Genomic DNA, 16751 nt, shown 5'->3' on the forward strand with positions numbered 1-16751 from the left:
CACACGTCAGTTCAAGTTCTAGTGGATTTAATCCATAGTAAGAAGCCAAACATTGTTTTCCTTGTTGAAACTCTAGTGGGCCTAAAAAAACTGGAACCAATTAAAAGACGTTTGGGCTTTAAAGGATTACTTGCAGTGGATAATGTGGGCTACAGTGGAGGGCTTGCTCTTTTATGGAGACACGGCCCAATGTTAAGTATCAATATTTACTCTTAGAGACACATTGACGCGACCGTCTCCCACAACGACGGCGAAGTTTTCTGGCGCCTCACGGGCTTCTATGGAGAACTGGATCGCAGTAGACGCCATCAAGGTTAGAGCCTTCTAAAACACCTTTCTTCCCAAGACAACCTTCCCTGGGAGGTTATAGGCGACTTCAACGATATCCTCAACCCTACTGAGAAGAAAGGCGGCCTCCCCCAACCGGGCTGGCTTATGGAGGGCTTTGGCGAAGCGGTGGAATCAAGTGGTCTTTCGGACTATCCCTTCTCCGGCCATCAGCTAACCTAGGAAAAATCAAGAGGCAAACCAAGCTGGATCTAAGCAAAGTTAGACAGGATTCTTGTTTCGGATTCTTGGAAGGATACCTTTGGCGAGGCTCGTGCTTGCTCCATCATCACCTCTAGGAGAGACCACCTGCCACTTTTATTCAATATAGAATCCGGCCAGCAGAATATTCGACCCCCTCACTTCAAATTTGAGAATTTATGGCTTAAAGAATTGAGATGTTCTGAGGTTGTTATTGAGAGCTAGTCCAACTCGTACAACCTTGAGCTGCTAGACAGGATTGAAAGGTGTGGAAAGGTGGTCTGGAACTGGGGAAGAGTGTTTACAAAAAACTTCTAGAAACGGATTTGTTTCTGGGAAAGGCGTATGGCTTATCTAAAGCCTAGGACAGACAGACGTGGTTGTGCCCTCTTCAGGGAGGCACAATTCCAGCACCAGCGGGCGCTCAATCATCAAAACTCCTACTGGACGCAACGTGCGAAGGAGCACTGGCTCAAAGATGGGGATCAAAACACGACCTACTTCCATAATGTTAAGAAGGAGAAGACAGATGAACCAAATCCGCAGGCTAAAGGACGAGGCGGGAAACTGGGTTAATGGCGGTAACCAACTCAATACACTTATTTTGAGTTATTTTAATTTCTGTTTACATCTGCCACTGCCATTACCCCTATTATTGAAAGTTTGGAATGCAAGATTACTTCTGCCCAGAATAGGTTACTCACCAAAAAGTTTAAAGCATAGGAAATCAAAAACGCCCTCTTTGAGATGAAGTAAGACAAATCACCTGGCCCGGACGGGCTAACTCCGGGCTTCTATCAATACATTGGGATATCATCGGGAAAGATGTGATCTCTTTTTGTGAAAATGTCAGGGTCACCAAGCTTTTACCAACAGGTAGTAACCACACTCATATCGTTCTCATCCCTAAGATCTCTAAACCCGAATCAATGGCTAACCTAAGACCTATCTCTCTTTGCAATGTCCTATACAAAATCCTTACCAAAAACATAGCAAACAGACTTAAACCATTGCTACCATCCATCATCTCCAGCTCATAAAGTGCCTTTGTCGCCGGTAGACTCATTACAGACAACCTTATCCTAGCCTATGAAGCCCATCATTGCCTAAACAGAAAAACCCAAGGGAAAGGGGGAATGGTCAGCCTTAAACTTGATATGAGCAAGGCTTTTGATTGGGTGAACTGGGCTTTGGTGCGTGGTATTCTAATCAAGCTTGGTGTCTGTCTTGACTTCGTTGATCTCATTTTCTCTTGCATCAATTCTGTCAGCTTCTTTATTCTACATGAAGGCAGGGACATTGGCAGAGTCTACCCGCATTTTAGATTAAGGCAGGGGGATCCCCTATCTCCTTACCTTTTCATATTGATGATGGAGAGTTTGAGTGCTCTTATCCATAAGGAAGTCCAACAAGGCAAGCTCCATGGGATTGTTGTAGCCAAAGATACCCCTCCTCTAACCCATCTTTTCTTTGCAAATGACTGCCTCGTTTTCTGCAGGGCAAATCCTCTTGAGATTAACACTCTTAATGCGACTTTGGAGGAGTTCTCTCACGCCTCAAGCCAGGTCATAAACTGCAACAAGTCATCTCTCCAATTCAGCAGGAATGTTGAACCTGTATCTAGAGAAGTGATCTGCAAATCAATTGGCATTAGAGAAGGTAATCAAAAGAGCTCATACCTTGGCCTCCCATCACTCATTGGAAGGAGGAAAACTGAAATCCTGGGATTCATCAAATTAAAGATTCTTGGCAGAATTAAAAGCTGGAACAATAAATTTCTTTCAAGAGCAGGGAGAGAAGTTTTGATAAAAAAAAATGTCCTCCAAGCCATCCCAAGTTATGCCATGAGCATCTTCCATCTCCCAAAGGCTCTATGTAATAGCATTGAGATCGCTCTGAACGATTTTTTGGTGGAGGGGACAAGACACAAATAGAAAGGGTATCAAGTGGAAACGTTGGCAGGACTTATGTCAACCAAAAGCAGCAGGGGGCATGGGCTACAGGAGAATCAGTGATTTTAATGTGGCATTACTGGGCAAGCAGGCATGGAGATTCATAGCTCATCCAGACTCCCTGCTATCAAGAGTTTTCAAGTGGAAATACTTCAAGAACATCTCTTTTTTTATATTGGCCTCGGGTCCAATCCCTCCTACGTTTGGCGCAGCATCCTAGCATCTCAGAAGGTTCTAAAAGGCAATTGCGGCTGGCGGGTTGGTAATGGCAATTCAATAAGTATCTGGAAGGATCCTTGGCTGCCTGATCCTAGTCAACCATTTATCCAGACTTCCATGCCACCTCATCTTAATGATGGTAAAGTTTTGGGTCCCATGAGTTTAGACCAACCAGGATGGGACGAGGAAATTCTGAATGACATCTTTGAGGTAGAAGATAAGGATAATATCCTTCGCATCCCTCTCTCCCTATCGGACCACGAGGACAAATGCATCTGGAAAAGATAAGAAAAAGGCTCCTACATTGTTCACATCTGCTACAAAATTCTTGTGGATTACCCTTCCTCGACTCTTACGTCCAAGTGGACAAAAATCTGGCATCTGCATGCTCCCCCAAAGGCCAAGATACTGACTTGGCAAGCTTGCAACAATACTCTTCCAACAGCAGTTAATCTGGCTACCAGGCATGTACCTTGTCCCCATGTGTGTCCTCTCTGTTCGAAAGATGTTGAGACTATCTCTCATGTCCTCATTCACTGTGATATTGCTATGTCATGTTGGAGCAAATTTCAAAATATTTACATGGATAATAGCACGAGTTTCCCCGATTGGCTTGAAAGGAATATGGAAAAGTTGAGTCGTGATGAGCTCTGTCTCCTTCTCACCGTCTGTTGGAAAATTTGGCAAGAGAGGAATAATAAGGTCTGGAACAATGCCTCGTCTCCTCCCTCGAGAATCTACGAAGATGCAGCGTCCTACCTTAAGGCGTGGAAGTCCATCCATAACAGCGTTACTGCACCAAATGTGAACGTACCACCTAACACATGGATTCGGCCACCACCGGGATATTTGAAAGTAAACGTTGACGCTGCCACTGACATCCATTCCAACACATTAAGGGTGGGCCTTCTTCTCAGATATTCTAATGGCACATTCATGGCAGCACTTCATGTTGAATCCAGGAGCTACTTCACGGCAAAAATAGCCGAAGCATTGGGGGTTCGTGAAACTCTAAAGTGGCTCAAATCTAAACATGTGCTCTTGCCTCAAGTGGAAACAGACGCGTTGCTGGTGGTCGATGGCATCAAGAATGCAGCATGTTGTACCTATTTCGACCTTATTATGCATGACATTAGAGTCCTAGCTTTAGACTTTCGTAATTTAAGCTACGCATTTGCTAAACGGTCCGCGATTAAAGGAGCCACTTACTTGCTAGGGATGCTTTACTCATTGCCGACCGTGCAGAATGGGATTCCTCCCCTCCGCCCTTTCTTATTGATGTACTTTGTTCTGATATCCTTTAATTAATGAATTATGTTATTTCCAAAAAAATTAAAAAAAAAAATAAATATAATAATCATAGTCAGGCTCGCCGGCATTCTAGGTCCCACCATGCTGACATTCTCCCGGCCATTGCAATTGCTTCCCCATTTTCTCTCTCTTTGTTATCTCTCATCCATGTAAGCATTAAATACATTAAAAGTAGTGCATTCTTCCCACTTGCTCCCCTGGTGTGGATGCTCTAACACTATGTTAGCCACCCAATCCGGGTAGATCATGAGCTGGATGTGTCCAATCAACGCCATCTTCTTGATCTCTTCTCGTATAAACTCCCGGCGGTCAGTCGAGAGATGCCAGGTTTTCTATTTCACTGGCTTCGCGGCTGGGTCGACTGCCAAATGATGGCAAATGACGGACCGGTCAATACCCGGCATATCCTCCGGGCCCTATGCGAAGATGTCTGCGAACTCGCGAAACACAGATAGAATCTCGGCCCGCAACTCACTGGTCAAACATCTTCCAATCTTGATGTTTCAGTCGGGTTGGTTATCACGGAGCGGGACCTTCTCCACTTCATCGGATGGTTCGGGTTATTCCTTGCGTGCATCGTCTGCGTCTTTCACGATAGAATTTACTCGCGAGCTCCCGGCATCTCGCCTGTTGACCGATTGGGAATAACACTTCCGGGCGTACTGGACGTCCCCTCAGAGGACTCCGACCCCTTCTGGAGTGGAGAATTTCATGCATAGATGCGGCATAGAAATGATTCCTCCGACCCTCATGATGGCCGGGCGGCCCAGGATTGCGTTGTGAACACAGCGCAGATCGACCACCACAAACTCCATCATGGTCTTAACCACTTGTGGAGGGGTCCCTATTTCGACCGAAAAGCTTATCTTTCCTTCCGGGTGGATAGTGTCTTCGATGAACCCTAACAGGGGGGTCGCGATCGACGTAAACTCGGCGGGATCCAACTTAAGCTTCTGAAAGACATCCAAGTAAAGTACGTTGACACTACTACCGGTGTCAACCATCACTCTCTGTACATCGACGCCCATGATATCAACGGTAACAACTAGAGCCTCGACCCCTTGATCCATGTCCTCCGCCTGATCATCTAGTGTTAACTTAATCGCCTTCGTTTCCTGTCTCTTCCCACTTTCTCGTGACTCGACGATACGGATCGATAAATATTCCCTTGACCGCGCACCATCTTCGAGGTCGCCGAAAATCACATGGATGACCTGCTTTGATGGCGGTGGGGGAGGGGGGGGGGGAGGATCATGCTCAGGGTCCTTGTCCTTCTCACCGTGGTCGGATTTATTGGAGGTTCTCTTCCAAAAAGGCCGCTTGCCTTCGTTCCTCTTTCCCACACATTGGTCCAACTTTCTCGCTTGTACCAGATCTTCTAGCAACTACTTTAAGGATGTGCATTCCTCAGTGTCGTGCCCTTTGCGCGGTGGTAGGCGCAATGCTTCGACTTATCCCGACCATCCTTGAAGGGCTCGGGTAGTCGGATCAGATTACACGATTGCGCGTATCTCAAGGCCTCCGTGACTGAGCGATTCAGAGGAGTAAAGTCCGCCTGTTGGCCACGACCCTACCCTACTAGTCTGGTGGCCGGCTTTCGAGTCGCCCTGACGGTTTTTGGCTGGGACCAACCTCCAGTGATCGCTTGGCAGTATTCGTTTCTCCTGCATTGGCGTAGTCGGTCACTCGGCAAATAGCCTCCTCATACGTCGAGGGTAGGTGCAGGATAAATTCATGGTATAGGTTTCCTGCCCGGAGGGAGGAATGTAACATGTGGATTGCCATGAGGTCATCCATTGGCTCAACCTCTCCAATGGCACTCTTCCATTTGGTGAGAAACGCTGTCAAGGACTCACCCTCCAACTGCTTTGCCTTCTCTAAATACATAAAGTGCTTCCGGGCGGTCTTGTAAGTCACAAACCTCCAAACGAACTTGGTTGCTAAACTGGCTAAACAGGTGATTGAGCCTGGCTCTAGTGACTTAAACCACTCAGCAGCCCGTCCGGTTAAGGTGGAATAGAATGTGCGACACACGACTGCGTCCGTTACCCCCATCATCAACATGTTCCCGTAATAAGAGTTGACATGGACCTCCAGGTCTGTCCTACCGTCATAGTATTTGCTGCCTGGGATGCGCAAGTCATGGGGATACGGCTGAGCCATGATGTTGGCCGTAAACGGTGTCCGCAATAACGGCATGGCAACCTCTGTCGGGCCTGACCCGTGCTCCTGCTGCCAACGGTTGAACTCTTGTGGGACCTGATCCAACAGTCCCCGAGCATCTGTCTGCACATCCTCGTGCGCATTCCCCCGAGCCCTCCGGCGCCGCGGCGCTCAGGACATACCACCTTCTGACGAGTCTTCCCGGCTAACGGTCTGCATAGGTGAATCGACCGACCGTCGGTCATCTTCCTCAAGTCCAAGTCGCTGACGCATCGCCGACCAGAACCTTCCAAAAGTGCTCAGCCTCTGCGCTGGCTCCCTAGGCGACTCGGGTTCTTCTCGCGGCTCTGCTTGTTCACCAGCCCCTTGGGACCCCAACCTCGAGCGAGCCGGGCAACGAGCTTGCTAGCCGCGTGGGCACTCCGACTCTTCCTGTGATCTACTGGCCTCTAGAACGGGGAATGGGGCCAACGACATGGGCATGAAGGGTTGTAACACCCCACTTTTCTTAAAGTTAATTAAAGTTCTAAAACCAAATTAAGATAAACTAAGAAGCGGAAAATCAAACTTAATTAACAATCTTAGTGGGAATGTCACCGACACAACCACCTTCCCACGATGATTGCACAGGCTAAGGGTAAAACTAAACATCAAATCAAACTAAATCACATGGGGAAAAACACCCCGGTGTCTATCACCAAACATAAATAACATAAGTCTACAACCATCATCCATAACATCATAAGGTAAAACAAGAGTTTAGACTATTAGATCTACTAAACTAGTCTAACTCGAACAAATCTCAAACGCTGGGCCCACCTAAAAGGGGTTTTGCAAATAGACAAGTAGAAAATACCCGTTAGCACGAAGCTAAGTATAACTCCACTCAACCCTGTAAAATACTACAGTATATACTTTTGAAAAACATTTGATCACATTCTCAAATTAAGCAATCTCAATCACTTAGACATAACCTTACCATAAACCACAAAGCTTTCTATATGCTCACAACCTAAAATATCAAATAGGCATACTTCAACTATATCAAACCTAACAACATGCTTATACTATCGCATACTTAACATAGCAAATCTCAATCCTATATAACAACTCAATAACAATCTCATGCTAACACATAAACTTATCAAGCAATTCCGTATTATCAATCAATAAGAAATTATTCTCATGCTTTCGAGTTCTCATCATGCAAACTAGAAATATCATACATCAATATGCAACTAAGGCAATCATACTCAATACTCCGTCGCAGCGAAGCCCTAGCATACGGTGCAATCTCGTGCATCCGCCACATCTGTAACTACGGAACCTCTAACTCGTGGGGAGGTAGGTCTTCACAAATCGTGAATGGACCTAACCGGCTCGGCAATCTAACCGGCCACATACTCAACTCGCCCACAGAACCAATCTCGTGGTTCCAATACTCATACTCTTTAGAATCAGATATCGTACTTTTAGTGTGCACACCCCCTAACCAGGATTCCAAGCCTGGCGGGCAGTCTCCAACCTCGTAACGTGGGAATACACCGCGTTACGTGATAAATCTGTCGAATCGCAATGTCCTTTCCTTTCTCTTTTACTCCGAAAGGACATAGTCCTAACGAGTCATCCAAAACCTCACTGATATAAATAATACTTAGGCTCACGTTGGCCATTCATGCTCTTATAAAAACATGATATGTTTGGAATGTAAATTACTGTACAACATGCTTCAATAATATATATCATGTGAAATCTCAATAATTCAATAAATCATGCTTCTAAGTCATAACTTGACAAATCTCCTCAACTAACACTTAGCAAGTATTTAACATGCCATTGGAACTCAAAATGCTCGAGGTAACCTCGTTCACAGTATAACAATACTCAAGGAAATCATGCTCAGAACATCTTGGTGATTCTAAAACAAGGGCAGACAACTTAAATAAACATACTAGACATTTTAGTCATGCTTCTTGTAGCAAAACTTAGCACATAGGGCGCATGCTTTTCTATTTAACAAGTCAGTAATATCATGCTCAACATATAGAGGATCAAAGTCTGATAAACACATCATCTCATTTACTGGACATACTTCTGCAACATTTTCTTATACAAAAACATTCATAACTAGCTCAAAACTTAACCAAATCCAACGAAATCAAAACCAAAACGTGCGTCAAGACGGCCCCGAGGTACTGAGCCGCAAGGGCCCGTGACACCTGGTCCGAAACGACACGTAGTTGAGCCGCAAGGGCCCGGCCACTGCACAGGGAACAGCTCAACGGACCTTGGGGCGGGGCTCAACTAGGCCCGCCCCTCAAACCGCCATCTCGCCGGCTCTAGGGAACGGCCCTCTCCTAGGGCTGTTCCCTAGGCCCGGCTGGCCACAGCTCTAGCCAACGGTCCCCTAGTTGGGTTGTTGGCTGGGGCCGGTGAATCTACTGGTGCATACTGCCTGTGCACCAGATGATTTCTTCTCATTTGCAAAACATTTTCAGGTAATTCTAGCGCATCCAAAACATCAACAACACATCATAGACCAGTAATAGATCACTTAATAGCTCAAACACTTCAAAAATCTAGCATTTTACTCATTTCTACCTATAAAACAATGGCTTCACAAAGCCAAAACTTAAGATGGGAGTCCATGGGGTTATACCTCATCTTCTTCTTCCTCTTCTTTGTGTGGTTCCCTTTCCTTCCTCAGATGACACTTCCTAGACTCCTCATACAACCATACAAACCAAGCCTAGAGATAGAACTTCAGAGATTTAAGCAAAGGAAGATGAAACCTTAAGGGAAAGATGAATAGAATGAATGGTTGGGGATGAAGGTGGAATACTTACTGTGATTTCTCCCCTCTACCAATCTGATCTCTAAAGCTTTGGAGTGAAGAGGCACAATGGAGAAATCAGGAGAAGAAAGCAATAGAATAGTATCTATTTATATAGGTTCAAAACCCTAGGTTGCAACCCAATGATTGGTTGAGGGCAAAAGGGTAAATTGTTGGCTCTTTAAAATGCATCAGACAAAGGCAAAGGCTTGGGGTCCACGAAGCATCATGGACCAAGGTCTAGAAATGAGATTTTTAAATAGTTTGGGGGTTAAAATATATTTTCCCAAAAATACATTCTAGACAACCACTTAGTTTAGGTTTCTCTCGGTTTCACTCAGATTGACTTTTTGATCGAAAACTTGGTACGCAATGTACCCGAACCCAAAAATTTAGGATTTTAGATTTAAAATAAGTTCCAGTGTTGAATTTATTTAAAAGCCTCTCAAAATAACTTATTCAAACACCAATTTTATTCGAAAAATTTTTATAAAGTGAAAAATGGCTATTTTGGAATTTCTTAAAACCGAATTTATAAAATCAAATTTTGGGTTGTCACAAGTGTGGTAGACGGTACATCCCTGGATAAAATTGAGGCATGTGAGCCCCCGTGGGTTGTAGCCGGGCATACTAGGCCAGAATCCATACGGTGGGTTGGGCGGCACAGGTGCGTAACCCGGGTACGAGAACTGGGGCTGATCGGGCACCGGTAGGTTGTTGTCCTGGTGAATGACATGCACGCGTTCGGGAGTAGTTACTCGCCCCGGGGAGGCATTAAGGTCGACGGGCGAGTCGCGGTTAGATCGACGGTCAGAAGAGCTGAACTCGGCCTCGTCCTGATGATACATGAATGGATACATGGTTGGGACTGATCTCGTCGTACATGACTTCTAGTATCGAGTCCCCACATACGGCGCCAAAATGATAGTACTAATACATATGGACTAGTAACGAGACTGATTGCCCTAGCTCTGTGTCTGATCAAGTGGTGGTCGGGAGCCTCTGGACAGGTGTTTTTCCCAATCCATCGAAAGTCCCCCTTGCCACAATTAATGTGGGTATTTATAGGTGGTTAGGAGGGAAACATGGTCCGAGTTGCCGGCATGGTGGGCACGTGGCGTGTACGTGTCTACGGCTGGACGCGGCGCTCTTGGCACTGCTCCCTGTCGACACGTAGGGTCTCGCAGGTTTAAGGCGTACAACAGTTGAGCAAAGTAATCGGCACTCGGAATGAACAGCGGTCGGGAGAACACGAACAAATTCAACATGGTCGGGGCTAGTCAGGTATGGCAGGGCATCGGTCGGCGGTTGTTTGGCCGGTTGGGGGTACAACCTATCAATACCATTAACTTTTTATTATTTTTTTTAGTTACCATTTAATTTTTCTATATTAGTCTCAATTCATATCTTTTTAAGTAAAATTGATTAAATTTATCGCATTATATTTATTTTTGTTAAAAATCATACCAAACACAAATAGTTCTTACAAATTGGGGTTGATGGAGAAACTTGATTAACTCTTTTATATCAATTTACAATGTGATATTATTAGCGAGGAAAATTATCTTTAAACTCAAGAGACAATCCAATTCCTTGCTAACAAGAATCGGGATGGAGAGTAATAACTATCAAGATCGGGGAACGTGGATGAGGATAGTTGTTCCTCAGCCCATTGCTATTTTTACATATTATAACTTTTTTAAAAAATAAAACTCCTAATTTTTTTTTTATCAATTTTTTGTGATTTTAGCAGGATTATATAACATGAGTAATAATTTTTGGAAGAATATTAACCATAAATACTATACTACCCTGTATAACTTTTTAGGGTAATTATTATTAGTATTTAAAGTAATACCGCACTTAGTAGTCTCACTCTTATGATATAGAGTCCTGTTTTGTAACATAGTTAGCTTATTAATCAATTTTGGATTATTTGATCATTATTAGTTGTTTGACTTGATTAAATAGTTAATATAAATGTTTGAGTAATTAGCTTTTTTGTAATAGCTTATTACTAAAATACCAATATAATTCTCTCTCTAGTTTCGCAGACCTACTAGGGTTTTCCTAGGTTTTCAGACAATTTTGTTCGTATCCTTCCTAAAAGATGGCCGACGATATTGATATGGATGGTGTGGTCAATCAACGTGATGTGAGGTTGGCCGAGGCAGAAGAAACGCGCGGAAGAGAATTGCCGAAGGAAGTGAATTTGCGCCGGCCGACGGATGGCATGCAGGAGACACGTAGAGCAGCTGGTTGGGGGCAAGTGGGGAGGGAATTGGGGGCGGATGTGGGGCTCCAGCCGACACCTATATTACGGGAAGGTGGGGGAAGGGGGGAACGTGGCGGAGGGATGAGGCAAGAGGGAGTTACGTTGGCAGGGAGGTTTGGCGGAGGTTGCGTGGGCGATTTGGAGGGGGATGACGTGGGTTGTAGGGGTGATGTGGGCAGTTTGGGAAGAGGGGGGAATAGGGGCAGTACGGAGCAGCGTTGGAGGGGGGCTGGGGGGGTGTACACGGCAGCAGGGTGTGGCGGAGTTGACGGATAGATGGGCGGAGATGGCTTTGATGGAGGAGGAAGGGGCGGTGTTTATGCCGGAAGGTGGGGATGGGGTAGTAGAGGGTGATGGGGAGGAGGAGGAAGAGACTTGGAGGATTGTTGGCCGGTTTTTGACACAGAAGATGGTAAAATTGGACTTTATGAGGCAAGTTCTGGCATCTGTGTGGCAGCCGGTACGTGGAGTACAGGTAACGGAGATTCAAAGGGGTTTATTCTTGTTTGTGTTTTTCCATAAGACGGATGTGGAATATGTGCTGAATGGAGGACCCTGGGCCTTTGAGAATAATGCTTTGGTGTGTCGGGAGGTGTTAGATGGGGTGAATCCTGTGGATGTAGAGCTAGATATGATTGACATGTGGGTACAGTTGCATGACATGCCAAAGGGATACACGTCGCATGCAATTCTGGAGCAGGCAGGAAATTTTTTGGGCTCTTTTGTTAAACATGATAACCGGTTTGAGGGGGCGCCATGGCTAACGTTTCACCGTATTAGGGTGTCAATTTCGATTGATAGGCCGCTTAGGAGGAGGATGAGGTTGATGAAGAGAGATGGGACTACAGCATGGGTAAATTTTAGATATGAACGGCTGCATAAGTTTTGCTATTTTTGTGGCTGTATGGGTCACTTGCATACTTTCTGCATACACGCTAGGGAGGCTGGACTTCCAGTCGAAAGGTACCTGTACGGTCCGGATTTGCGAGCTGGTGGATCCCGGAGCGCTCCTAGAGCGGTTGGGGATAGCTGGCTTGTTCCGGTAGGCGGGAAACCACGACCACTGGGAGTCAAGCCACGTGTGGTGGATGGGGGACAGGGAAGCGGGGGTGTCACACCCACAAGTATGTCTGAGGATGAGGTGGTGGTGGCTACGACAAAGCATCGTAGGCATGGAACGGAGGGGGGAGAGGATAGTGGAAACGATGAGGTACCAATCGCAGCTGTTTAAAAAAACTTGTCCATGGCAGGAGCTGGTGTCCAGCCCCGCCCATCATCATGAGTACTCTGAGCTGGAACTGTCGTGGCTTGGGCAATCCACGCACAGTTCGACAGATTGTGGGCCTTGCGTCTAGTAAGAAGCCTGATTTTGTGTTCTTGATGGAGACCAAGGTACCACGGATACATGCAGAACGGATCCGGGTTACGCTTGGTTATGAAGGTTTGTTTTATGTTGATAACGATGGTTTGAGTGGAGGAATGGCGCTTTTATGAAAAAAGAATAATACGGTGAGGCTATTAAGCTACTCACAGAGTCATATTGATGTGGAGGTAAGCTTGTTTAATAAGATATGGCGCATGACATGCATTTACGGTATCCCCGAACGTGGCAGGCGGGAGGAGACATGGGATTTACTTGGTACTCTCAAAACTAGATCCTTGTTGCCCTGGGTGGTGATAGGGGATTTTAATAATCTACTATACCAGCATGAGAAGAAGGGGGGAAATCCGTATCCTAATAGTCTGTTAAGGGGTTTCGGAGATGCTGTGGATGACTGTGGTTTGGTGCAAATGCCAATGAGGGGCCATCAGTATACGTGGCAGAAGGGAAAGGGGACGCCGAATTGGATAGAGGAAAGATTGGACAATGCATTAATAACGAATGATTGGGGTCTACTTAATGAGAATGCATGGCTGGAGAATATTCGAACCCGGGCCTCGGATCATTCGATCATATTCCTCAGTATTAATGCGTTTTGCATGCCGAGGAGAAGGGGGCCGCAGAAGTTCAGATTTGAAATGGCTTGGCTATTAGATGAGGGGTGCAAAGAAGTAGTAGAAACGGCCTGGCAAGAAGGGAGAACGGAGGGTTTGCTGCATTGCCAGCAGTTGTGTGGAGAAAAGTTGATGCAGTGGGGTGGAGATCAGTTTCATAGATTCGGAAAACGAATTAACCACCTGCAGCGGAGGCAAGATGCCATACGGAATAGACGAGATATGGTAGCGTTAGCTGAGTACCAATAGATTGAGAATACCATGAGACGAGTAGAGGCCCAGGAGGATGTGTTTTGGAGGCAGCGGGCCAAGCAGCACTGGCTACGCGGGGCTGACGCAAATACTAAGTTTTATCACAGTATGCCTCTGCACGTAGGAAAAAGAATTTTATTTCTAGTATTAAATGTGATGCTGGTAACTGGGTGGAGGGGGATGATATGCATGTTGTTATACAGAATTACTTTGAAAATATTTTTGCCTCTAATGGATTGAGTTGTGATGATCCACTTTTTGGAGTCCTAACCCCACGAGTAACGTTAGAGCAAAATATGATGCTAGACCGCCCTTTTGAAACTAATGAGGTTAAAGAGGCTCTTTTTTCAATGTATCCGGATAAGGCACCGGGTCCGGATGGTTTAAACCCGGGTTTCTACCAGCAGTTTTGGGAGATAGTGGGAGGAGATGTATCTGGCTTTATAATGAATGCTTTGAATTCCTGTGTATTCCCTGAGGGATTGAATGATACTAACATTGTCTTGATACCGAAGAAGGAGATGCCTGAGACAGTTGCAAATCTAAGGCCGATAGCATTGAGTAATGTCGTTTACAGAATTATGGCCAAAATGATAGCGAATAGAATGAAAACACTGATGGGAGGATTGATATCAGAATCCCAGAGTGCTTTTATCCCGGGAAGGCTAATCACTGACAACATCCTGGTGGCAGCAGAGGTGGGGCATTATCTGAATAGAAAGCAATGTGGTATAGTGGGATGGAGTGCATTGAAGTTAGATATGTCAAAGGCCTATGATAGAATGGAGTGGAGCTTTCTAGAAAGGATGCTGACTGTTATGGGTTTTAGTGAGAAGTGGATAAAGCTCATTATGATGTGTGTAACGACTGTTAATTATACTGTAATGGTTAATGGTATAGCAGGGGCATGTAAAACCAACCAGGGACTCAGGCAGGGAGACCCGCTCTCTCCGTATTTATTTATTATTTGTGCAGAGGCTCTCTCGATGATATTACAGTATGAACAGTTGGCAGGTTCAATACATGGATGCAGAGTTGCAATGGGGGGCGCCGCCTGTATCACACCTATTTTTTGCGGATGATAGTCTCCTATTTTTTAAAGCAAATATTCAGGAGGCAGGAGTTATAAGGCACTGCCTTGCAAGGTATGAAAAATTGTCAGGCCAGGTGGTGAATTATAATAAATCTAATATATGTTTTAGCAGAAATACCCAGGAGGCTGACAGGGCACAGGTAGCGAATTGTCTGGGGGTGGTGCAAGCACCCAATTTTGGGAAATATTTGGGCCTACCATCTTTTGTAGGGAGAAATAAGAGAGCTGTTTTTTCGTATGTGGAGGAAAAAATCAGGCAACGAATTGGTTCGTGGAGTAAAAAGTTACTCTCTCAGGCTGGTAAGGAAGTATTATTGAAAAGTGTAGCGCAATCTATGCCTACCTTTTCGATGAGTGTTTTTTTGTTACCTGAGACAGTTTGTCAGTAAATTGAGCGAACTATGAATAAATATTGGTGGGCCAGTGGAAGAGAAAGGGGAATACATTGGAAGGCATGGGACAGGTTGTGCATACCAAAAAAGTATGGTGGTATGGGTTTTAAAGAGCTGAGGGCTTTTAACCTAGCAATGTTGGGTAAACAGCCATGGCGATTTTTAACAGACCCAGAAACACTCGTAGCTAAAATCTATAAGGCAAGGTATTACCCCACAACCAGTTTTACAGATGCAACTGTTGGTAATTGCCCAAGTTACTGTTGGAGAAGTATAATGACAGCCCATGCAATGGTAGTCTCAGGGGTGCGAAGGAGGATTGGGAATGGACAGACAACTTAATATGGGGGCACCCGTGGTTACGAGATAATCCTAGCCCATTGATTCAAACAGAAATGCCACAGCAATTGAGAGAGGCACGAGTTGCAGGACTAATTGATTTACAGACTCATACCTGGGATCCGCATATTTTGTCTGATTTATTTAATCCTGAGGATGTAGAGCGAATAAATATGATCCCTGTTAGTCCTGAGTATGAGGACTCATGGTATTGGATGAGTGACCCAAAGGGGATATATATAGTCAAAAATGCTTATAGGCATATAGTGGGTGATTATGAGAATAATCCAGCGAATTTTGATAAGTGGGTTGCAATGTGGAAAATAAAAGTCCCCCCTAAATGGAAAACTTTTTTGTGGAGAGCCATATGTGACGTTTTGCCAACAACCCTTAACTTGATATTTAAAAGGGTGGAGGTGGACCCAACTTGCCCTATGTGTGGTTTGGATCATGAAGATGTGTTGCATGCTTTAGTGCTCTGTGAATATTCTAGACTTGTTTGGAATATAACACAATTGCCTATTATTAATATTGTTGCAGACTCGTTTACATCATGGCTAAAAGGGGCTATGGCGGCCATGACGGAGGAACAGACCCGGTTAATGACAGCAGTATTATATTATATTTGGAGAACCCGGAATTCAGCTGTCTGGAAGGGATCAATGATGCGGCCTACCCAATTGGTCAGAGCAGCCACCGTAATAATGCAGGCGTACGGCGCTGCCCATGTCCGCCGAACCGACCCGGCACTGGCGACGGACCACTTGAACGATCTAGGGGAGGGTGGTCTACGATGTTATGTGGACGCAGGTTTCCGGCACGACACGGGCGAGGCTACTTACGGCATGATTATTATAGCACCAGATGGCTCGTTTGTGGCAGCAAGGAATGGCAAGTTACCAATTTGTTTTTCACCACTTATGGCGGAGGCCCAGGCATACAAGGAGGCTTTGTCCTGGCTACTTGAGCGGGACAACATATCAGTAAGTTTACTCACGGATTGCATGGAATTGGCTGCGATAATCAGGCACCATCACACGCCGATCCATTCGTACGTTGGGGTCACAATTGACCAGTGCAGAACGTTTATGTCGTTGTTTAATCGTATTACTTTGGATTACATCTCTAGGCAGGTTAATTTACATGCGCATACTTTAGCTACGTTAGCATTTACTCAGGATCAAGCTATGTACTGGGATGCTATCCCACCTGACGCTATTTCGGCTTTGATTCATTAATACAATCGCAAGATTGACCTTCAAAAAAAAAAGTAATAGCTTATTACTTCAAAACGTTAAAATTCAAAAACCTGCTTAAAGTAATTTGTTCGATCAACTTTTTAAAAAATTCATTTTACATGTAATCAACTATCAACTAACAGCTAATTTACCAAACATCT

The 16751-nt window shown here is 45.1% G+C and overlaps 2 protein-coding genes across 2 annotated transcripts; both read left to right on the top strand.

The window, feature by feature from the left end:
- The first annotated feature begins 11567 nt into the window (after positions 1-11567).
- Positions 11568-12512, top strand: LOC109169131. The gene has a single exon (XM_019318006.1). It carries the CDS (start codon positions 11568-11570, stop codon positions 12510-12512), a length of 945 nt encoding a protein of 314 aa, XP_019173551.1.
- Positions 12513-12859: 347 nt separating this feature from the next.
- Positions 12860-13525, top strand: LOC109169132. The gene has a single exon (XM_019318007.1). The coding sequence runs from the start codon at positions 12860-12862 to the stop codon at positions 13523-13525; it is 666 nt and encodes a 221-aa protein (XP_019173552.1).
- The last annotated feature ends 3226 nt before the right edge of the window (positions 13526-16751 follow it).

This window comes from Ipomoea nil, unplaced genomic scaffold (assembly GCF_001879475.1).
Source record: "Ipomoea nil cultivar Tokyo-kokei standard unplaced genomic scaffold, Asagao_1.1 scaffold3251, whole genome shotgun sequence".
Classification (NCBI taxonomy): domain Eukaryota; kingdom Viridiplantae; phylum Streptophyta; class Magnoliopsida; order Solanales; family Convolvulaceae; genus Ipomoea; species Ipomoea nil.